Raw genomic sequence first — 22,699 nt, 5'->3', positions numbered from 1 at the left:
AAATCATCTCTTTAATTAAAAGAGTAGGCCTGTAAACCCATAGACCCTCTTTGTCAGTGCGCCCGCTGGCCCTCCCCGGAAGCTCACCTTCTCGTTGTGCGCAGGCACCGCGCAGCAGTGCTGTGACGCCGTCGACCACCTGGGCCGCATCATCCAGAAGAAGCACACTTCTCTGAACCAAGCCAGAAGACGGCGCCTGCCACGGTATGTGATGTTCCTTTTCCGTTTCTTTTCCCCGACATAAAACTGTTACCAGTTATTGAAGGAGAATCTGGGAGGAATTTTTGGAAGTATGAAGAGTCAGTTTTCCAAAGTTGTTAAAAAGCTTGACGTTTGGAGGTGCTGTAAGGTGTAATCTTGGTTGGAATGGTGGCTACAATACGAAAATTAGTTTTGAAACGTTTATTTTATTGCACTAATTTTGAATATGAATTCTATGTGGAGTTGCTTGACTGAAATATGCATGGACTGTCACGGAGTAAGTCTGATGAACTATAAGAACTGAAATGATGAAATAGTAGGGTTTTGACACACGTGGAATTACGGGATTATGAAGTGAAGCCACCCAAAACCAAGACTGGGTTAGTGACCGGCGATTCCCAGTCTTCACTGCCTTTCTGTCCCGGCAGGGCCTTGTTCTCAGACAGTGGGGAGCGCCGGGCCCCTCTGCGATCTCCGTGGGGCTCTGGGGGGCCCTGGTGTCTGCTGGCCACAGTCACTCTGCAGGGGCGCTGGAGACTGGTGACTGGGCGTTAACATCCCCTCTGGTTTTACAGCTGAGTCCTCCAGATTCTGCCGTTGACTTGTGGGTCTCTTCACGTCATTTGTGCTCAAATTTCGGCATCAGAATTACCTTGAGGTCTCATTAAAACAGGTTGCTCGGGGGAAGAGTGCAGCTCAGTAGCGTGCACGAGGTCCTGGCCTCAGTCCCCAGCACCTCTGTTAAAATAAGTAAATAAACCTAATTACCAGCCCCCCAAGAAACAGTAGAAAAAGGGAAAGCCACACAGCTGGCTGGGCCCTGCCCTCAGTCAGCTCCAGGAGGTGTGGGGTGGGGGTGAGCACCTGCCTTTCTGCGGGGCCTGCGGCTGATACTGCTGCCAGGGACCACAGCTTCAGAAGCGCTGCTTTAAATCTTAACCCCCTTTTGTTTTCAGGTGCATGGAAGAGGAAATGTGAAAGTACTGGGTGCTGTTCTTTTAAGAAATGCTTTTTAATTTTCCATCAGTTGAAAAAAAAGGATGCCTTTTTACATTTGGATTGTATTGTAATGATAATATGTTAAAAATGAATTGAATGCCTTTTATTGAAAAGGTTTCTCCATGTTTCAGGGTGGCAGAGTCAAGTTTGTGGTGCTCAGACTCTTGGGTCAGCAGAACGCTGCCTGTCGGGGCGTGTGTTAAATGCAGTGTGCTCTCTCCACACAGTGGGTTTCCACCCGCAGCATCCTTGTGCTTATCCGACGTGGTCCAGTGGCTTTTCGCCAGCTGTGGGAGGCCCCAGACAGAGTGTCGGCACAAGTCCATAGAACTCTTCTATAAACTTGTTCCTTTATTGCCAGGTACCGTGATCTTGATGTCCTGTAATGGTGGGCTTTGCTTTTTTGCCAGTCGTGTAGACATGCACGTATTTAAAACATGATCTTTTCTTTATTTAGGTAACAGTATGTTTCTAACAAATACAAAAAAGTGTGTTCAATAATCATTACAGTTCATTTATATGACAGGTGCTAAATTATGAGTGTACGTTTCTCAAGGATTTCTCATAGAGGGAAAGAAAAAAATGCTGTTTTGCTGTTAGAAGATACAGAGAAAGTAAATTTAAAATTCCTCAGTGGTTTTTTTTTTTCCACTGTATTTCGCTTTTCTCCTCCGTTTGAAAGAAACCGTGGTATTCAGTTGAGATGTAGACGTCCTGTTAATAGTTAATGAAGAACTTACTGTTTTCTTTCAACGTGTAATAACAGGCTTTCAATAGGCTCCTGGGTCTGAATGACCCCAGGTCACTGGGGTCAAAGGGAAGCAGTGCTTTTCAGTAGCTCTGGCACAAACCACTGACCTGTGCCTACAGGCCGGAAGCGACTTCTGAGTTTCTCAGGAGTGAACGGACTGTTCTGTTTTCTGAAGTATCGGCGAACCCAGGGTTGGTAGGACCTCAGGCGTGGGGAAGCTTGGCCCAGCGCAGACCCAGGCCGTGGCCCCTTCACGTGCACCAGGCCCCTGTCCAGAAGCAGGACGTGCTGTGTGTGCGTCCCGGGGAGCCAGTGGTGTTCAGAGGACGGCCCTGAGCACCCCCCGCGGCTCCCCTCTGGTCGTTGCGGACGTAGCTGTGGCCGTCGTGCTGCTCAGTGTTGCGTGCTGTGTGTGGCGGTTGTGTCATCTGCACGGTGTTTCACTACTCAGATCACAGTGTGTATGTGTCTGCTGTCACTGTAATCTCACACGTACAGAGAAGTGTGTATCTGTGGGTTTGATGTAGAGAGTTTAAAACCATTGTTAGTGCTTTGTACTTGCTTACTGCTTTTAGTTAATGAAGTTTGTTTTACATGTTGTCGTTCTCACGATGAAATCAGTTGAGAGTGGGTGGGGTGCAGGGTGGGGCCTCTTTTTTTATTTGTAAGGAAACCGAGGCCCAGGCGTTAGGTAAGTAGGGCCGCCTGTTGGCCAGCGCCGCGGTTTCCAGGTGGCTCCCCTGCCCTTCTCGTTGCCTGCAGGGCTGCGAGTGTTTCAGTGAGAGGACTGGAGCGCCACCTCCCCGGTGTCCTCGTGAAACAGGACGCGCGTGCTGGGAGCCTTCCCTGCCCCCGTGTGACTCCTTCCTGACCTCCCCGGCTCCCACCCTCTGCTGGGTCCTCCCCCAGCGAGTTCTGAGGGATGGTCTTGGGTGTTTCTTTAGACGAGCGGTCCTCTGTCCTGTGGGAGTGTGGGGTGCCGGGTGCCTGGACACCCAGGCCTGTGGGATGCAATGTCAGGTGTGGGTTGTGCCCTGCCGCGTGTCAGGGCCTTTGGATGCTGATACCTGAGTAGGGTGTGGGCTGTGAGCCGGAGAGCGGTGGGAGGAGCGACCGCCGTGCTGTGTCCTCCTCCTCGACGTCTGCTGCTGCCCTCTGAGCTCTCCCTCGCCATGGAGTTTACATTCCTTACTCCTCTTCGCTCATTGTTGTGGTTTGATTTTCTTTGTCTAGTCTTAGCAAGAATAATGGAAGGTTTAACATTCCTGAAACAAACCTGAAATGTGGTACTAGTCTTCTACTGATGTAGCTTGTGATAGGTTTTTTATTGTCAAAAAATACCTGTTTCTTCTTTTGCATCAGAAGTACGTGACTGTTGCGGATTTTTCGCCAACTTCATTAGAGTCAGAGTGGTTTGACCTTTTCAGAGCCACTGGTTTCAGTGCATGCAGAATACACTTCTGTTTTTTTCTTTAATTTGGAAAATGACTAATACCTAGAAGAAAAACATCTTTTAAAAAGCAGATCATTTGACTTTATTTAATAAACACTGCACTTACTGTGTCATGGGTGCCTTTCTGGTCACTTTTGCAAATGTTAGTCACTTCAGTTCACTTAATCTTGGAGCTGGCCTGCTGGTACTGTCGTGGGTCTCAGTGTGGATAGGAAGCCGAGGCTGGGGAGCTTGGCCCCCATGGCCGTGAGCACAGGCCGGGTGGGGACCTAGTGTGTCCCTGCTCTTTGTGTTTGTCCCTTAAATTAGTCCTTAAGAGAGAAATATTTGAAGAAAAGACAGGCAGAGATCATGAGTTTCATAGATGTTCAAGTGCTTTCCTGCTGTTTTAATGATGTTTACAGAAGCTAAAGAGAATGGCTGTTGGTGGAAATACCTTCTTGGCAGTTACTAGTGGGCAAGTGGTGAGTGCTGTGGTTAGAAGCAAGGTTGTCCCGGATCATTTTGGAATTTTACTGCACTGGTCAGGTGTTTGTGCGGGATTTTTCTGGAAACTACGTTTGAAGTGTGAAGATAATGCCCGTCTTGTTCTGGTCTGATGACATTTTTAACGTACCAGACTTTTAACTCTTGTTTTTTTTATTACTGGGAGATGTTGTTTTTAAGTATAGTGATTACATGATTTTAGTTACATGAAAGTTACTTATATACGTGCTTTCATCTTGTTTCTTTTTTCAGGCAACAGATCCCCTTCCTGGTGGCTGAGAGACGTTATCGAGAGAGAAGGCATTTCCTGGGTCGTCAGCACGTTCGAGGGGGGCGGAGGAGCTCCTGACCAGCCATCGGGCATCCTGGCCCAGCCCACCCTCCTCCCCCTGCAGGGCCCGTTCAGCCTGCGGGCTGCCCTGCAGTGGATGGACATGCTGCTGGCGGCGCTCGAGTGCTACAACACCTTCCTGGGCGAGAAGACGCTTGGGGCAGCCCAGGTCCTGGGTGGGTGCAGCCTCCCTGTCCTCACCGTCCAGTCCAGCCGGGAGTCATCCTGGGGAAGGGGTCAGAGGGGCCTTGATGAGACAGCTGGCCGCCGGCCAGGACCGCAGCACCGCCCCAGGACCGCCTGCCAGAGCTCAGGCTCCGGGCACCTGTCCAGAGTCACTGCTACTTTCCTCCCTGGTCATGGGTCCAGGGGCCTCTGCAGTTTTGAGCCTGGGGCACATGGAGTCCTTCTGACTCGGCCCCGTGCTCTGCCTGTCCCAGGGGCGTCGCTTGCAGGGTGACTGTGTGGCGGGAGGAACTGGGCCCCTTGCAGGAGCATCCCCGGGACAGAGGCCGGGGCAGCCTGTCTGCGTCTCCTGGGGTCTCCCCGGACCCCTCTCTTGGGGCTGAACTGAGACTCGCCCCTCAGAAGGAGGCGAATGTTGGTTAAAGTTCCGCCGGGGGATTGGGGGCGGGGCTGGGGGTTCGGGACAGAGCCCGCTGGCTTCCAGCTCCAGGTGGACGAGGCGGGCACTGCTTGGGGCAGGAAACCGGATTTCTGCTGCCCATCCTGGGAAAGCCTGACTCCAGTATGAGCACGACCTGGGCCATTAAGTGTGAGGTTCTCAGAAGGGTAGGCCAGACTGTGAAGCTTTAAAATCAACAGTACTAGCTGTTCAGTTGCAAATAATGTCTTAAATTCGCAGTTTGAGGAGGTCTCACGTGTCCTCATTTTGAAAACTTAAGGAAAAAGTGTAGGAAATACGCAGACCTTCTCCTCAGTCACACTCCCTGATGAGAAACACCTTAACAACAGTGTTGTGTGTACTTTTCCTGTACGCGTATTTAAGATTTTTTTTGATTTGTATACATGTGTGTGTGATGAATTTTAAGATTTTTAGTTAATTCAATCATTACACACACGCTTTAATGTAATTTGCTTTTTAGAAAGAAAGCAATTACACTGGACGCCCTGTGTTGGCACACACGCCTTTATCTGTCAGTACACAGACTGCCAGGCTCTGTGCCTGTACCACACTTGGGTGGCCTCCAGGCTGTTTATTCACGTGCCCTGTGAGGGGAGGGAGACGTTAAAAACAATTTTCCCTCTTCCCAGCTTTAAAGTTGACCAACGGTTTTTTCTTATAGCTTTAAGTAACTGGAAAAGTTGAACTTTGGTCTGCTGTAGGTGTCGGCATTTCATTATAAAAATGTTAACGTTACTTGAAAAACATGTATTCGGTGGAACTTAAATACCGTAGTATTTTCATATTCAACCTTTTCAGCTTTGAAACAGTTTCTTTCCTGGGAACCTGCCAAGTCCCTGACGCGCTGCACCCCACCTGTTGTGTCCTGGCGCTGTGCGCTTCCGTGCTTGTGTTCTCACTCGCCAGCTGGCTGAGCGTTTGCTCCGGGTTATGATGTGCTGAGTTCTCTGTGCATTAGTTGTTGCTGCGTGTTGTGTTTGTTACCACCACTGCGCGGACGCAGGAAAACCTTGATAAATCGTTATTGCAGATAAAAAGTAGAATTACATGAATAGGATCCTTTTTTTTGTTTTATGTAGATTTTGGTACTAAAAAAACTTAGGCACACAAACAAGTGCCGTATTTGAAAAATTCTAAAATGTACATTTTCCCCTTTTACTGTGTCTGGTTGGAGCGTGTTGTGCTGCCCGTGGTCTGTTGGATTCAAGGATATTTGGGGTTTGAAAACATAATTCTTGACATATTTTCTCTCAGTTCTTTGAATATATATAGCCACCTGTCATAAAAGTTATTTTTAATGATCTGTTGGTTGGCAGTTTGATTAACTTTCTTTAAATCTGATAAAAACTGAATTGGAAACCGTAACCTTGGAGGATTCCTTAACCAGTCACCACCTTCGCTCACTCCCTCAACACACACAGCCTGTTGTCACTGTCCCTTCGTGTGGGGCTCCGACGTCTTCACGGTGGGATGGTTGCCACGCTCAGAGTGCAGGAGGAGGCCGGTGTATCCATCTTCTCTGTGTCACGCAGGAGGGCGGCCATGAACGGCAGAGGCCGGAAGGGAGGCGTGATCTGAAACTGATTCCCTCAGACGGCTGGTCACGCACACCTGTTTTGGGGCCACTAGCCTGACGTGTCTCTTCGTTGCCCCTTTGAAGGACAGTTAGGTTGTTTTTCATTATTAAAAGCCTTGCCCAAGTGAACATCCTCAGAAGCACGCCTTTGCAATTCCGCCATTACCTCATGAGGATAAAATTCAGTGCTGGATCAAAGTGTATGAGCTTTTCAACGTTTGGTAGAAATTGGTGTGCATATTTTTTTTAAAGCTTTTGTTATGATTTACCAAATTGCCCTTCAAAAAGAGCGTGTTGATTTATGTGCCCATAAGGAGTGTTTGCAAAGCAAGACCTCACTTTGTGTAGACGTGTTATGACTGTGAGTCTGCAGGTGGCTTCTGCTCGGGTGGTGGTGATTTTGAAATGAGAAGAAATAACTGCCGTTTTATTCTGCTTTTATTGAACTTCCAGCATTTTGACTGAAAACGTATCATGCCTATACTTAACGAAGGAATTTTACATTAATCTTAGTGGGATCAGAAGGAAGCATATGTAAATATTTCTTTTCTTTTAATTCTTAAAATCTGTTAATATTTCAGTGTAACTTTTTCCAGGTGCGGAGACACAGTCTTCACTTTGGAAGGCGGCGGCTTTCTTTTTAGAAAGCATCGCTCTGCACGATGTCACGGCGGCAGAGGAGCGCTCTGGCCCTGGGGCAGCCGGCGACAGGCCCGGCCCCCAGGAGGCAGAGAGGTTCACGTACAGCAAGTGCACGGTCGCGGTCCGGCTCCTGGAGCTCTCCACCACGCTGCTCAGCGCCTCGCCTGAAGGCTGGAAGGTAGGCCCGCCCGCAGAGCACGCGGCTGCCTCCTTGGGGCTGCCTGCTGCCGAGAAGTCACCTGTTCTTGGAAATGGCCGAGCTCCACACACACCTGAGACCCTCGCTGTAAAGGCCAGGTAGTTTTCCCCAGGGTTTTACCGGCAAGTGCGTTTTACGCCGTGATCACACATCCGCCTTAGGAAGCAGGCGTCAGCCGATGTCTTAAAGTGTGTCTGTGAGCCTCGTGCCCACAAGTCACCCCTGTCCTGCGCCCGGGCGAGAAGCCCACGGCCGCTCCTGGGCCGGTTTCTCTGGGACAGCGCCAGGTGCCTGTTCCCAGTGGGCCGCGACACCACTGGGTCAGGTCTTCCTGCAGAGCCCACAGTGCCGCTGCCTGGCCTGGCGGGGACTTTGCCAGCCCCGACCCTGGTCAGGCAGAAGCCTGCTCGCAGGCTGATGGCTGCGTGGATTTCCCGGCGCTGACTGGTCGTGTGTCTGTGCAGCTCCTGAAGGACCCGTACCTTGCCAACCTCATGACACTCCTGGTGACCACGCTGTGCGCGCCCTCGAGCCTGGGCTTCAACGTGGGCGACGTCGCGGTCATGGACCACCTCCCCCACGTCTGTGTGGGCCTGCTGAGGGCCCTGAGGGCCACGCCGCTCCGGGCCGCGCTGGAGACGCGCCTCAGGGAGGCGATCCCGGCTCAGAGGTGGGCCTGGTCCTGCCATTCGTGGGGGCTGCAGGGACGGTCTCTACGGTCGCAGGCTGGTGCAGTGTGTCTCACCCCTGCTCGACTGGTCCTTCCCGGAATCTCGGGGGTGAGGCTGCTTGGGGCTTGGCCCCGCGCTGTCTCCTCAGTGGGATCCATGTGGGCCTGTGTTGGGCGAACCTGTGTCCGCTTTCGTGGGCAGGGCAGTGAGCTGGGTGCCTGGAGGCTGGGGATGCATTACGGAGGGACACACAGTTTTCATTTTACTTGACGGTAAAGTCATGGTTCTCATTCTGTGTCTCTGCATGGCCAGCATGGAGGAGCTCTGTGCTGCTGACCTGTGGGGCCCGGACGCGCACGGAAGCAGGGCCAAGCTGACATCTGTCCTATCCGCGTGCAAGCAGCTTCACAGAGCCGGCTTTCTGCAGGCCGTCGCCCCGGCTCAGGTACCACACCCGCTGCCGTTACGCCCCTCAGCTGCTTCCGCTCGTCAGCCAGTTCATCCATGCAGAGCATGCCAGAGCAGGTTGCAGACATGCCTGCTCCAGACGCGTCCGTGTTGCCTAGAATACAAGGAAGGAAGGGAGTGTGAGGACTTAGGAATGTAACGGGAGAGTCCCCAGCAGCTTCTGAGGGCCTTCGGCCCCGGCTGCTGCCGTGCCTCAGCCGAGGTGAGAGGCGGCGTCCCCGACACCTGGAGGCAGTGTCGGTGTTTCCTGAGTGCCAAGTGCAGGGTTGCCTTTCTCCATAAAACACCCTGCTGCTGGATATTTCAGTGTTGCTCCACTTCAGTCTGCAGATCAACAGCACTCTCTTGGCACAAAGCTGCTCTCCCTGGTTTTCAGAAGCATCGCGCCTGGAGATGAGCGGCAGTGCCTGCCTTCGCTGGACCCCGGCTGCAGGCGGCTGGCCGGGGGGCTTCTGGAGCTGGCCTTCGCGTGTGGAGGACGGGTAGGAGAAACAGCCCCCGCGCGCGTGCTCGCCCGACCCTGTGAGGTGGAACTCACTCGCAGGGCTCTAAAACTAGGAGCTTAGCTGGATGAGTTGTTAGCTGCACGAGGACTTTAACTGATTTATGTGAGGTGGCTTTTTTTCTAAAAGTTTTTTGGTTTTTTTTTTTAAGAAATAGAACAGCATTCTTCTTAAGCTGAGGTTTTGTCTGTCCCGGTTCATTTCTGGAAGGGCTCTAGGCAGAGGGCACTGTGTGGTGAAAGCTGACCTGCACTGACACAGTGACCTCCTCTTCCCTCATCCTTGGCGAGTCTTTGGGCGGCAGACTTGGGAAGGGCCCTGGGGGAGGGTTCCGGGCGCTCACAAAGTCCTCAGGGCCCTTTGCACCGTGCAGGGTCCCCTGACTCCACCCGTCTTCCCTTCTGCTGCCCCTGTGTCCGCTCAGTGCCCAGGAGTCCCCTTCCTAGATCTCCCCTCAGAGCAGCAGCCACAGGATGTTCTAGAGCCGTGGAGACTCAGGGGCCAGGGAAGAGTTCTTACCCAGAGTGAGACCTAGAAAACGGAGCCACGTGGAAATGCCCACGACGCAGATGTGGCCCCTTTAGACTCCATGCTTGTCCACTTCGCGGTTCACAGTGTCCAGGGCACCTCCGTACCATCACCCTGTTCTGTCCTCTCTGCAGTGTGAGTACCTCGTCGGTCTCCTCCTGGACAAGACGGAGGTGTGCATGCCGTCGTCAGGGGCCTTCCAGAGGAGCGCCGTCAGCTTCTCTCACGGGCAGTACTTTTACAGTGTGTTCTCAGAAACAATCAACTCTGAACTACTGAAAAATCCAGATCTTGCCGTGTCGGAGCTCATGAAATCCTCTGTGGACAACCCCAAAATGGTAATGGGATTCTCCTGCAACAGTGGTGCTTACAGCAGGGTTGCCGTATTCCTGAGATAACGCATCATTAAAACAAAGTAAAGTCTCTTCCTGGAGCTTTAAATACAAAATCAAATTATGCAAAAAACAGCCCCTGTGAAGATTAGTGATGTTAATGGATGTGAGACATCAGTCACTGTTTCTGATCTCGGGGCCCCAAGTCTCAGGGCTGCTGTGTAGGGATGGAGCTTCGCCGGGACCTTCTTTGTGCACCTGGCCCGAGGCCAGCCTGCTCCGGGTCCCACCAGCTTCTGCCCAGTCTTCCCCGCGGCTGAGGCCTCAGGTCCCACGTGTTCCTGCGTGGCCCCTTCGCCCCCACGGAACCTCTGCAGATCAGCATTTAGTATTTGGGCGACTTTGGCTTGCTAAATGTATAAAGTCATGGAGCTTTACCTGGTCTGTAGGCACTCAGAAATCGTTAGTGCCGTAGTGGCGGGACTGCCTGGGGTTAACAAGCTTTTATTCCGAGCAGTGTTCGTCGCCTGTGGGTGGGGGTGGTGGGGCGTTGGGGTCGCTTTACCCCAGGAGTCTGCCTCTAGGAATTTGCCCTTGAAAGTTAGAAATAAAACTGCAGGAGGCACACAGCACTCAGGAGATGAAGCATCTTGAGCTTTTAAACTGTTCAGCCTCATGGGGAAGCTGATGGGTTAAAGCCGTGCTCACCTCCTCCTCTTCGTCAGTCCCTCCTGTGCGACAGAATCAAGGCTGTTGTTTTGTTTTGTTTTTAAAAAGCATGGTCTTGAAGGGCACAGAAAAGGAGGAAAAGCAAGAGGGACAACATTTTGGAAGCCGGAAAGCAGGACAGGCAGTGGCAGATGTCAGAGTCGGAGGAAGCTGCAGGGTGGCCTTGTGGTGGGGGCGGGCACACCGGAGGGAGGGCGGGGAGAGCTGGGCGGACGTGGCTCCCCCTCTCCTGTCCTCGGGGCTCCCGTCCTCCGGGCTCCCGTCCTCGGGGCGCACAGGAGGCTGGAGGCGCTAATTCTGGGCATGGTTGAGGGTAAAGACACCTTTTTCTACAGAAGCACCTTTCGTGGGGTTAGAATCCCTGTTTATAATACACGTATTTCTTGAAGCAACAGAGTGCAACTTGAAAGGCTTTGCACCATAACAAAGGCACTTTATTAACTCCACTGGTGAGAATTCCAGTCTGTTCTTTCAAAATATATATATGATTTTACTGAAGTATAGTCAGTTTACAATGTTGTGCCAATTTCTGATGTACAGCACAATGCTTCGGTCATACGTGAATATACATATATTCGTTTTCATATTCTTTTTCACCGTAGCTACAAAATATTGATTATGGTTCCCTATGCTGTACAGTGTAAGTTTGTCTGTCTATTTTATATGTACTAGTCAGCATCCGCAAATCTCAAACTCCCAGTTTATCCCTTCCCACCCCTTCCCGCCCGGTGACCATAGGTTTGTTTTCTATGTCTGTGAGTCTGCTTCTGTTTTGTAAATAAGGTGTTGTTGTTGTTGTTGTTGTTTTGTTTTGTTTTGTTTTTTAAGATTCCACATATGAGCAATCTCATATGGTATTTTTCTTTCTGTTTCTGGCTTACTCCAGTTAGAATGACGATCTCCATCCGGGTCCATCTATTTTGCTGCTGATGGCATCATTTCGTCCTTTTTCACGGCTGAGTAGTGTCCATCATGCACACACACCACGTCTTGTTTATCCAGTCATCTGTCCATGGATGTTTAGGTCGCTTCCATTCAGTAGCCAAGACATGGAAACAGCCGAAGTGTCCGTTCTGTACTTTTATCTCCCAAGTTTACTTTAGTTCCTTAACTTTTCTGATCTTGGTCTCCTGCTGGTTTTTTTTTTTTTTTTTAACTGCCGAAGTGTGTGTATTCCTGTATTTTGCCCATTTGTCTGTTGGGGTACGTTTTCTTACCGATTTGCAGGACTTTTTGTGCAGGAAGGGCAGCGGACCTCTGCCTGTCCCGTGTGTGGAGGGCGCCTTCCCTGCTGGTGCTTGTCCTTCTCACTTGGGCTGTTGGTTCCGTGCAGAAGTAGTTGGTGTTTTCTGTAGTTAAAGAGGATGCTGGCCGTGTGTTACTGCGGCCACTCTTAGAAAGGCCTTCTCCTTCCCAGTATTGTCTTTAAAATCTGCCCATATTTTCTTCTGTTACTTTTTATAGTTTCTTTTTTAAACAAGTATAAATAATGCGAAGGGCACTTTAGAAATGACGTTTTTTCCCTAAATGCTTACTTACTGGACATTCATTCACTAATGCATCTGTTCCTCACTAATTCAAGTTCCTAACTTTTTCAGATGCAAATCTCTGTACAAATTTGGGTCTGAGGTTGTATGTTTTAATTTGTTACTTAACCACCTGTTTCTCTTCCAGTACCACATTGTTTCAATTCCAGCAATTGTAAGATACATTTTAACATTTGGTAAGGCAGTGTTTCTTCTTAGAGTTTTTGTTTTTAAGAATTTTTCAAGCTATACTTTTGCATGTTTATTCTTAAGACTGAAATTTAGAATCATTGTGTCACAGCCCTTTCCACAGCACAGAGGGATTAAACCAAGTTGACCTCTAAAAAAACTAAGCCACTTTCTCTGTGGGGTGCCCCTCCTTTTATTCAGGTCTTCACCCGCGTTCTCAGGTCTTTCTCTCACACTGTTACGTAGCGCTGTGGTTCTGCTCGTCCAGCTCCTGCACATTTCCCACTAAGGCCATTTCTAGGTATTAGATGCAATTTAGTTGTAAACGGATTTTGCTCTGTATTTTCTCTGTAACAATGTGGTTTATCAGAAAGCCACTGATTTTATTTGTTTATTTTGTAACCATTCATATTAATGAATGTTTTTCTCCCCCATTTTCGTGAGATACACTTAGCACAACGTATTCGTCACAGGCGTGCAGTGTGCTGATCCGACACACGTGTATGTGTGAAACCATCCCACAATGAGTCTAGGCAACAGCATTTCACATGGTTTCGATTTTTTCCTTGTAATGAGAACCTCTGTACTCCTTTGGCAACTTTGAAATATATAATCCAGCAGTGGTGACTCTCGCCTCTGTGCTGTAAATCACACCCGCAAGCCCATTTGTTCATAGCTGGAGGTGTGCACCGTTTGACCCTCTTCACCCATTCTGCCCCTCTGCACACCCTCTCTGGCAGCCGCCAGTCTGTTCTCTGTATCTGTGAGTTGGGTTTTTTAGACTCTACGTGTAAGTGATATCACACGTTATTTATCTTTTTCTTTCTGACTTATTTCACTTAGCATAATGCCCTCAAGGTCCAATCTGTGTTTTAGTAATTGGCAGAATTTCCCTTTTTTGTGGCTAAATAATTCTCCATTTTATGTGTGTCTCTAATCTGTGTTTTAGTAATTGGCAGAATTTCCCTTTTTTGTGGCTAAATAATTCTCCATTTTATGTGTGTCTGTGTCCTGTGTCTGTGTCCCCGTGTGGGTCCCATGTGTCCTCTGTGTGCCTTTGTCCCTGTGTGTGTCCCGTGTGTGTGTCTGTGTCCCCATGTATGTGTGGGTGCACACGGGGGTGATGGTGACAGGACAGCTGATCTCCCCTCCCATCGAGAGGGCACAGCTGAGAAGACAACAGAGAGCAGGTTAAGCATGACTTCGTAAGGGACCACGTTACACTTCTGTGGGAAAGTCTGCATGTTAAGTGCTGTTCTCAGATTTGAGGAGTCGTGAAGTGAGCAGCTGCTCTAGAGCGAGCATCTTCGTTTTTCCAGAGGGGCTTTGACAGGACAGCCCGCTTTGCCGTGTGATGTTAGCCTGACGGTCGGGTTTCTTCTTCCCGCGACTGTTTCAGGTGAGCACAGTTTTGAATGGCCTGTTGGATCAGAGCTTCAGGGACCGCACGGGTGAGAGGCAGCAGGGCCTGAAGCTGGCGAGCGCCATCCTGCAGAGCTGGAGAAGGTGCGAGTCGTGGTGGGCCCCAGGTTCCGCCCCGGACAGCAAGGCTGCGGTGTTGACCTTGCTGGCGAAAATTCTGCAGGTATCTTGAGAGACATTGGAAATGTGGCTGTGTCTGTTGCTTGCAGCTCTGTGACTTGCATCTTTAAAAATGTGATGGAGGTTTCTTGGAAAGCTCATTGGCTTGACAGAAATTTTAGGCAAGTGCTGGTGACCTCACATTTTATCCTTTTCCCTTATTTTACATCATTAGCCTGTGTCTTCATTGTTGTTTCCTGTGCTTTAGCTCTTTAGTGCACTTTCCACGCATCGACTTTGGGGGTAGTTTTAAGATATTTCAGAGCAAGAATCGTTGAAATACAGTTGAAGTCCAAGAACAGATTTATAGGTCATCTCTGGAATTTAGAAAATTGGCAAGTGTATGAAAGGAGGTTGGGGGCGTAACGTAGAAACGCGCTGCGCTTCTGCTTTCCTCCTTCAGATCGACTCATCCGTGACTTTCAGCGCGACTCACAGCGCGTTCTCCGAGGTTTTCACGACGTACGTTAGTTTGCTTGCTGATCCGAATTTGGGTCTACATTTAAAGGTAAGTGAATAAAAGCATTTTTTTCAGATTACGTTCTCCATTATTTTCCCATTTTATATTTCTGTGTATCAGTGATACTGTCTATTTTTTATTACGGAAAATCTTAAACATACTCAAAAGCAGGGAGACCCGCACAGTGCACCCCCGTGGCCTCCCTGTCCCAGCACGCAGCTCCGCAGCCTCCGTCTGGCGGGGCGCAGTGAGATCTCTGCACTTGGAGGAGTTAACATCTGTCTTCACCTAAATGGTTTAAATTGGCGTTTTTGAGAATTGCTGTTTTAATGAATGAAAAAACTTAAACTGTGGCTCATTTTTCTGTTAGTTAATGATGTGGAATATCTCAGAAATTTTTAGGGACAAGAACTTAATAGATGCTGTGATTTTAAAGTCCTGTAACAGTTAGACTTTACCCTCTAGTAAAACGTGGCCTTCACGTGTGAGCCGCGCTTCTGCTTTCCGCTGGATCGTGAGACCCCTCTTTGGACTCGTCCGCTCAGTGCGGTTCACCGGGTCTCGTTCTCAGTTGGAGGCAGCCGGGGGGCTGGCCGGTGCCTGGGGAGGTGGAAGCAGCACCCCGTGTGCCCCTTAAGGTGGTGGGAGTCGGAGTCGGCCCTCTGGCTGCCCCCAGGGTTGCTTGTGCCCCTTTCTCCAGAATTCAGGCTGCGCGGCTCAGCGGGCTTCGTGGAGGGAGACCTCGCGGCAGAGCCAGGCTCCCGGTCCTGATTCCACCGCGCGGCCTGGCTCAGCCCCCAAGGCCCAGACCGTGCCCCGCTGGGCTTGGTGTGCCTAGGGGCCCGAGGTCATCGTGGGGTCCACACGGCGCGCCCTCCGCACGCCTGTGGCGGCGGTCCCCTCGCTCATCCCGTGGCCCTCAGTCGGTGTCTCGCTTCGCAGGCCCAGGCCGTGCCTCTGCTCCCATTCTTTGCTGCCCTCCCCGGGGAGCGTCTGGGGGGGCTGAAGCAGGTCCTCGAGGGGCTCGTCGCCTCCAGTCTCCCCGTGACGTCTGGGGAGCTCCCGCCGGGGACCCTGCGGTACAGCACTTACGTGGACTGCGTGAAGAAGGTCAGTTCTCAGTAGGAGCAGCGAAAACTAAACTGCTCTTGTTTTTCTGTTACGTTTCTTGATGGGGAGTATGTGGAACCTCCGGAGTAGAGAGTGTTCTGACTTGAATTCAGTTCAATCCATTTGAAAGCTGGGTATTTGTGGAGGCAGGTGCATATCTGAATCCTTTAGAACTCATGTCCAACCCCCCACCCCGTTTTAAAATACTTTTTGTATAGAAGTGCTGTGAAGTACTTTGTGCATAATGTATAATAAGTTTTAAAGAATAATACCAAGAAGAGCTAAGAAGTGGAATGTTACCAACACGATTCAGTTTCTGAAGTTAATTGAGAAGTGGTCGAGAAACAGCTAGTGGTTACCGCCTGGCATATTCAAGGTACCGTGGGAGTTCCCCGGAACCCAGGGGCTCAGCCAAGGTGATGATGATCTCTGTCCTGGGTGGCTCCAGATCGGCCACGGGGACCCCATCTCCTCTCACCGGCTCTGTCCTGCGCACGCAGCATCCACCTTGTCCAGCGCCGCCGCTCCCACTCCTGTCTGTCTTGTCCCTTCTAGCTCGTGGGGGCGGGGGGGGGTCTGCTCTAGACCCTGCACGTGTTGACTCTGCGGACACACCACTGGCCACCACAGGCCAGCACGGCTGTGCATGTTGTCTTAGGTGCTGTACACTCAGCTGGAACTCGGGTGCAGCCTGTAGGAGGAATGAGAGTCACCACTGGAGGGCGGGCGGTGGTCCCCTGTGCTTGTGGTGGACGGAGCCCGGCTGGAGGAGCATGAATGTCATCTCTGTCCTCAAGGAGCTTGTAGGAGAGCAAGGAGGAAACCGATGAGTAAAACTCACTGTTGTGGATGCCAGAGTCGATGTGAGCAAGTTGTCTAGAGACGGCCAAACTGGTGGTGTCCCGTCCACGTGTTCTTGTTGTGTGTCTTTTCCGTCACGTGGAGGAGAAAAGAGACGCCATACATTTTGAGAGACATGGTCTGATTTTCCTCCCGTCGGGTGTGGGCTGGCCTGAAGGACCCACTGATGACAAAAGCCTGCAATGGAAGTGATGCTGGGACGTCCAGTCTCATCTTAAAGGCTTACAGCTTGCTCCTGGCCTCTCCTGGGTCCCTGTCTGAGGGGCCTGGCACCGTCCCATGCGAAGACAGGCAGCCCCCGCGTCCTCTGCTCCTGTCCTGTCTGGTTCTTTCCTTTCAAGCAAACAGAGAAGTTGATCGAATAGTAAACAAGCATCCCTGTAGCCGTCTCTGGATCCAGCAGTTTACTTTGCTAAGCTTGCTTTGTCCATGTGTGTGTGGGTCTGCGTGTGTCCGTGTCCGTGTATGTGTGTCCATGAGTGTGTGTGTCTGTGTGTGTATCCGTGTGTGTGTCTGTGTTTCTGTTCCAGCTGAAACGTCTGCAGCTCAGCTCCCTGACCCTTCAGCAGTGCGTCCAGAGAGGGAGGCGGTGCAGATGTCAGACCCACGGCAAGTCACGCTCCTCTCACACCCTGTGTTGTGTTGTCCACGGTCATATTTCTCCAGAAGTTCCCTGTTTGGCTGGATTTTTCAAACCAGGATCTGATTAACAATTGCATCGAACTGTCATGTCTCTAGTGTCTTTTACTCTGGAACTAGTTCACCCTCACCCTTATCTTCCCATGACGCTGGGTTTTGGAAGAAACCAGAACACGTCGCGTTTGTCTGACTGTTTCCTCAGGGGGCTCCTCAGCCCCCATCCTCTTCTTCCTCTGAACTGGAGGTTGGTGGTGAGATCCAGGCTGACTTTCTGCGGCTTAACCACTCAGGAGGCACACAGTGCCCATCCTGCTGTTGGGACCTCACGCCTGGTGGCTTGGTTGAGATGGTTCCTGCCCCATTTTGCTATCGAATGGTGTGTTCTTTCTGCAATTTGCAAGTCACCGGTGGGGCGACAGCATCATGCTGGTGCCATCCAAGTGTCCTGCTCCCCAGCCATCTGCCATCCGGCAGCTGTCCCATCCACAGATCCTGAGGACACCTTCAGGACTTTCTCTTAATGTGTGAGTGCAAATCTTCCTGAACACCTGGAGAAAGCGTCCAGTCCGAGAAAGATGTAACCAGCAGGAAAGACGGGGTGAGGAACGGCGTCGACAAAGCGAGAGAAGGTATCATGTGCGTGAAACCGGACAAGTAAGGCTCTTGGAAGTTAATTGTGCAGATGCCACATTCTGAAAACCTTTACAGCTCGGAAGATAACATTGAAGCTGTCTCCTGGAGAGCTGAGCAGGGGGTTGTGGAGGCAGCAGACGGGACACAGCCTGGAGCCTGTGCTGTGCAGGGAGGGCCGGAGCCAAGGAGGTAGCCTCACGAAGGACCTCATTGTGAACTTGGGCCCTCAGCCTGGTTAGAGGAGAAATCTCTGCAGAGCTTAAGAGAATCAAGGCTCAAGTATTTAGTGAATGTCACTATTTGCCAGGCATTCATTTTATCTACAAAAATGACATGTTAGCATTTGTTGATCTTTGTGAAAATGTTGTACTTCTCTGTTTTATTTGAACTGCCAGAAACAAAACGAAAGTAAGCGTCCAGCAAGTTTGTCCTCATCACCGTCACTGTTGTGCTCGTCTCTCCTAGCTCCTGGACGCGCTGGAGCTGTCTCGGAGTCCTGTCCTGTTGCAGCTGATGACAGAAATCCTCTGTCGGGAAGAGCGGCATGTCATGGAAGAAGCCTTTCAGTCCACTTTCAGACGGGTCGCCAGAGAGTAAGTCTTCTGTGCTTGTCTGGGTGGAGCCTGGGAACCACGTACATTTTATTTCTGTGGGAAAGTATCTTTTCTGTCCCCCAAAACGAAGAGTGCAGTTGCCTGCTGTTGTTGAATTTTATTTTAGTTTGTCTTGTTTTTCTTTCTAAAAAGACTTCTATTATCAAAGTGTGACGCGTACTCAGGAGAGTGTCGCTGTACGCGAGCCTCCAGGTCGAAAGGGCGCCAGCGTCTCCAGCTCGGTCTCCCGCCGGCTTTTCCCCTTTCTGCTGCGGCTGTGAGTTGGGGCGGCCCCAGGGACCTGCTCACTTCCCCGTCTGCTGTGTGTCTCTGAAATGGGCGGTTTTCCTAGGCAGCTGTCGTAGCAGAGACTGAGCAGCATTAACAGCAGTTCCCAAAACAGATTTCTCCAGTCGTCTGGAGCACTTGGGGCTGCTGGGTTCTTCTGATTCTGACCCAGCCAGGCCCACGTGGCGTCGCGCTGTTGAGCCCGTTAGTCTGCCTCCTCGCTTGTGAATTTTGCTTCTGTTGTCAAGAACCTGGGGCACTCTCACTGTCTCACACCCCAGATTTGCCTGATTTTTCAGTTCTTCTCATTTGACTTGTCCTCCAGCCTGTGTTTCCTGTAAGTGGAAAGTCGAGTCTGAAAGCCCAGATTTGGGTTCCAGTTTTGGTGGGATTATTTGGTTGCGCGTCACGTTCGTGACATAAGGGGCACATGGTGTCTGGGTGCTGATGCTCGTCAGTCGTGTTCCTTGCAGCCTTTTCCTGGCGGTGTCAGCATCCGTGCACCGGTGTGGCCCCGGTCACGGGTTTCATCAGGAGCTGCAGTGCCGTAGACTCTGTGACGAGGAACTTGCCCTCACCACGGGCTGCACTTCTCGTGTTCTCATGAAATAAGGTGTGATGTTGATTTTTAAGTAAGGGCTTGATGCCATGGCTACTTCTGATTGTGGACATGGAGATTTTTTTCTTGATTGGCATCATTTATATTAAATATGTAAATACCCATGTGAATTTATCTTACTGAGTTATAATCTATGTATCGTAAAATTCTCCTGTTTTAAGTTTATAATTCAGTGACTTTTAGTAACTTTACCAAGTGGTGTAAAGCCATCACCACAGAATAATTTCATCTCCTAATAAGATCCTACCTGACCATTTACAGCCAGTCCCATTCCTGGCCCCAGGCAACCACCAACCTGCTTTTGGTCTTTATAAATTTGCCTTTTCTGGACATTTCATATGAATGCAATCACATGGTATGATCTCATGTCTGGTGTCTTCGTTCAGCCAATTTCTGAGCTTCATCTGTGATGAAGCGTGAGTCGGTTGTTCATTCCTTTTTATTGGCATTTAGACAAATACGTTGTTGTTAACCAGCGGTGAACACAACACCACGGCAAGGAGAGTATGCACTTCCTCTGAGCATGTGGCACGCTCTCCAGGGCAGCCTGCGGGTGGCCGTGGAAAAAGCCTTCATAAATTGAAAAGGACTGAAATCTGAAAGAGTGTGTTTTCTGACCACAATGTGGTTGAATTGGAAATCAACAGAAGGAAACGTGAGGAATCCAGAAATATTTCTAAGTAACCAACCAGTTAATGCTTCTACGTAGCTGTTGGAATTAAAGAAGACATTGTAAGAGGATTCAAGGAGTATTTTGGTCTGAATAAAATAAGAGTAAAGCAAATGTATGAGGTGCACCTAAAGCGGTGGTTGGAGGGGAGTTTGGGTCGTTAGCGGCTTTCTTAGAGAGTAAGAACGACCCTACGTCAGTAAGTGAACTTCCACCTGCAGCTGAACGGGCAGGTGGAGGGCACGGGTGATGAAGATGACACTGGAAACTGGTGACTCGGAGATCAGAAAAGTGGTGGAGAAAAATCAGTGAAACTGAAAACTGGTTCTTTGAAAGCGACAGACTGGCAGCTAGACAAACTAGGGATGACAGAGAAGGTGCGGCGCCTGAGAACCGGGAGTAAGAGAGGAGGCATTGCCACCTCCTCTCAGATGAAGACTCGAAGGGGGTGTTGTGAACAAAGTCGTGCTGACAAATCTAGCAGCTTGACTGAAACGACAGGTGCCCTGAAAATCACAAGTTACCAAAACTACTCAGGAATAAGTGGAATATCAAGGAGGGGTTGTGGAGTTCAGGGACAGAGCCGGTGCCCAGCATGCACGACGTCCTGGGTGCAGTCCCCAGTCCTCCCATTAAAAAAAGGAAGAAAGAAGTGAATAAACGAACCTCCCTCCCTCCCTCCCAAGACAGAAAAAAGTAACACCCGATACTGTTCTTCGGGAGTGGGGTGTAGCTCAGGGGCAGCGCGCATGCCTAGCATGCACAGAGTCCTGGGTTCAATTCCCAGAACCTCTATTTTAAAAAAACCCCTAAAATTACGCCCCCATTAAAAAAATTTAAAAAAAGAAAGTCCTAAGGAAGCCATTCAAAAATACAAAACTAATAAATGTGTTTGGTAAGGGTGTAGGATGTAAAATAGTCATACAACAATTAGTGTGTTTCTTACACACTAGCAGTGAACAGCACACACACACAGAGTAAGTGGAGTGTCTGAGAATGTATTTAACAAGCAAATAATTCGAGTTAATAATTTAAAATCTTCCCACAAAGTAACTAGTATGTATACAACAGGTAAACAACAAGCTTCTGCTGGACAGCACAGGGAACCACATTCGGTGTCTTGTAACTTACAGTATGTGCATGTGTATGCATGACTGGGGCATCATGCTGCACCCCAGAAACTGACTCACGTAACTGCCTGTAATCAGAAAAGTAAAATCTCCCCACAAAGGAAGGCTTAGCCCCAGACAGCTTCACTGGTGAGTTTTTGTCAAATAGTTAAAGAAGAAATAATACCAACACTACATAAACTCTTCAGAAAGTAGAGGTGGGAGTAACACTTGCCACCTCGTTCTGTGAGGCCAGTGTCACCCTGATACCAACGCCAGAGACGTCACAAGCAAGCTGTGGACCAGTATCCTTCATGACTGCAGACACAAAAATCCTCAAAAGTACATTAACAAACAAAATTCAACAACATACAAAAAATACTACACACTATAACCAGTTGAAATTTGTCCTTGGAATGCTGGTTTCATACCCATAAATCAATTAATGTTATACACTGTATTAAGGGAGAAAACAGTATTGTAGTAGATGCAGATAAATTTTTGACAAAATCCAACACTCCTTCATGATAAAACTGACAGAAGGTCATCTATGAAGAACCAACTGCCAGCACAATACTTAACAGCAAAAGACTGAAGGTTTTCCCCCAGGTCTGGGAAGCAGTAAATGAGTTCTCTTCTGCGTGGCCCGGAGCGGGCCGTCCTGCCCAGTGCAGCCAGGCAAGCAAGAGACGTGAAAGGCAACCAGCTTAGAAAAGCAAGAGTAGAACCTTAAGGCACCTGGTGCACGGCAGAGAGTCCGACGGGGCTGCGCGAGATCACTGGAATAAGCAGTCACAGGAAGTTTGTAGGCTACAGGGTCAGTATCAAAAAAGCAGTGGTGTTTCTGTGCATGAGCAGAGAACATTCAACACTATTTAAGAGTATGATTCCATTCATAATGGTACCAAAAGTAGTAAAACATTTTGGAATAAATTTAACAAAGCAGCATAAGGTGGTACACTAAAAATTACAGCCTACTGCCGAAGGAAATTAAAAGAACTAACGATCTAAACAAATGGAGAGACAGTCCCCGTTTCATGAATTGGAAGTTCTGTTTTGTTAGCACGGCAGTTGTACCCAAGTTGATAGGTTTAATGCCGTCTGTGTCAGAAATTCCCCGGGCCTCTGTTTTACAGAAATTGACCGGCAGTTCCTAATATTCTACGGAAATGCAAAATACCCTTAACCACCAAAACAATTTTGAAAAAAAGAGACAAAATTGGAGGATTTTCACATCCCAGTTTTAAAACTTACTCCAGTGGCACAGTTGTCTTTGTGAAAGTTAGTTGATTTTTTTCTAACTTTTTCCATTTTTAGAACTTTTAAAAACAAAACAGACATGCCATCGATAGCAGTCGTCATTCTTTTTGATGCTCAGCTTGTCCCACCTGTGGCTGGTGGGAGTCCCTGGACAAGACTCCTTGGTCTTCGATATTCTTTAGATGCTTTTTGGCTCGCCAGGTTATCCCAGGTTTATCCTGACCTGGAAGCAGCCGTTCCTCCAAAGAGCCACGTGGAATGGTGGTTAGGGGCGGCGTCTGGGCCCTCGGCGAGCTCAGGGCTGCTGGGCTGCTTTGCTGGTTTCAGCAGACACAGCTGAAGAACAGGTTGGTTGTTTTGTTTTTTAAGGAAAAGGAAAACATTCTGGTACTTCCCTTTCGATCTTAACATTGTGGATTTCTAATTGTTTACCTTTTTTTTCCCTTTACATTGGAGTTTTTTTTCTTTTCAGTGTTGTTTGTAATAACGTTCCATCATTATTTAGTTGCTTTGTCCTGCAATATACCGAAGAACTTTCAGACATAACAACACCAGCATTACCACTAGGAAGAACCGTGGCTGGGTGAAGTTAAACCTTTAATTTTTTATTGTAATTTACTTGGAATATACTCTCTGAGGATATACA

General features: G+C 49.4%; 1 protein-coding gene across 4 annotated transcripts in view; it reads left to right on the top strand.

The window, feature by feature from the left end:
- PRKDC (protein kinase, DNA-activated, catalytic subunit) overlaps positions 1 to 22,699 on the top strand; it is a 120,093-nt gene that overhangs the window by 37,756 nt on the left and 59,638 nt on the right. For 3 of the 4 annotated variants that reach the window (XR_012503213.1, XM_074355053.1, XM_010948245.3), the window contains exons 29-40: positions 105 to 204; positions 1,428 to 1,561; positions 4,143 to 4,397; positions 7,040 to 7,263; positions 7,749 to 7,954; positions 8,268 to 8,400; positions 8,747 to 8,905; positions 9,589 to 9,792; positions 13,630 to 13,815; positions 14,215 to 14,319; positions 15,214 to 15,381; positions 17,980 to 18,107. Coding sequence is in view for 3 of the 4 variants with exons in the window: in XM_074355053.1 (XP_074211154.1) it covers positions 105 to 204; positions 1,428 to 1,561; positions 4,143 to 4,397; positions 7,040 to 7,263; positions 7,749 to 7,954; positions 8,268 to 8,400; positions 8,747 to 8,905; positions 9,589 to 9,792; positions 13,630 to 13,815; positions 14,215 to 14,319; positions 15,214 to 15,381; positions 17,980 to 18,107 (2,002 nt within the window). In the remaining variant the exon portion in view is untranslated. The remainder of the gene's footprint in view (positions 1 to 104; positions 205 to 1,427; positions 1,562 to 4,142; positions 4,398 to 7,039; positions 7,264 to 7,748; positions 7,955 to 8,267; positions 8,401 to 8,746; positions 8,906 to 9,588; positions 9,793 to 13,629; positions 13,816 to 14,214; positions 14,320 to 15,213; positions 15,382 to 17,979; positions 18,108 to 22,699) is intronic. The other variant, XM_074355054.1, reaches the window with a different exon arrangement.

The sequence above is a fragment of the Camelus bactrianus genome, chromosome 29 (genome assembly GCF_048773025.1).
Source record: "Camelus bactrianus isolate YW-2024 breed Bactrian camel chromosome 29, ASM4877302v1, whole genome shotgun sequence".
Classification (NCBI taxonomy): Eukaryota; Metazoa; Chordata; class Mammalia; order Artiodactyla; family Camelidae; genus Camelus; species Camelus bactrianus.
Note: the sequence above shows the minus strand (reverse complement) of the source record. Positions and strands in the feature narration are given on the sequence as shown.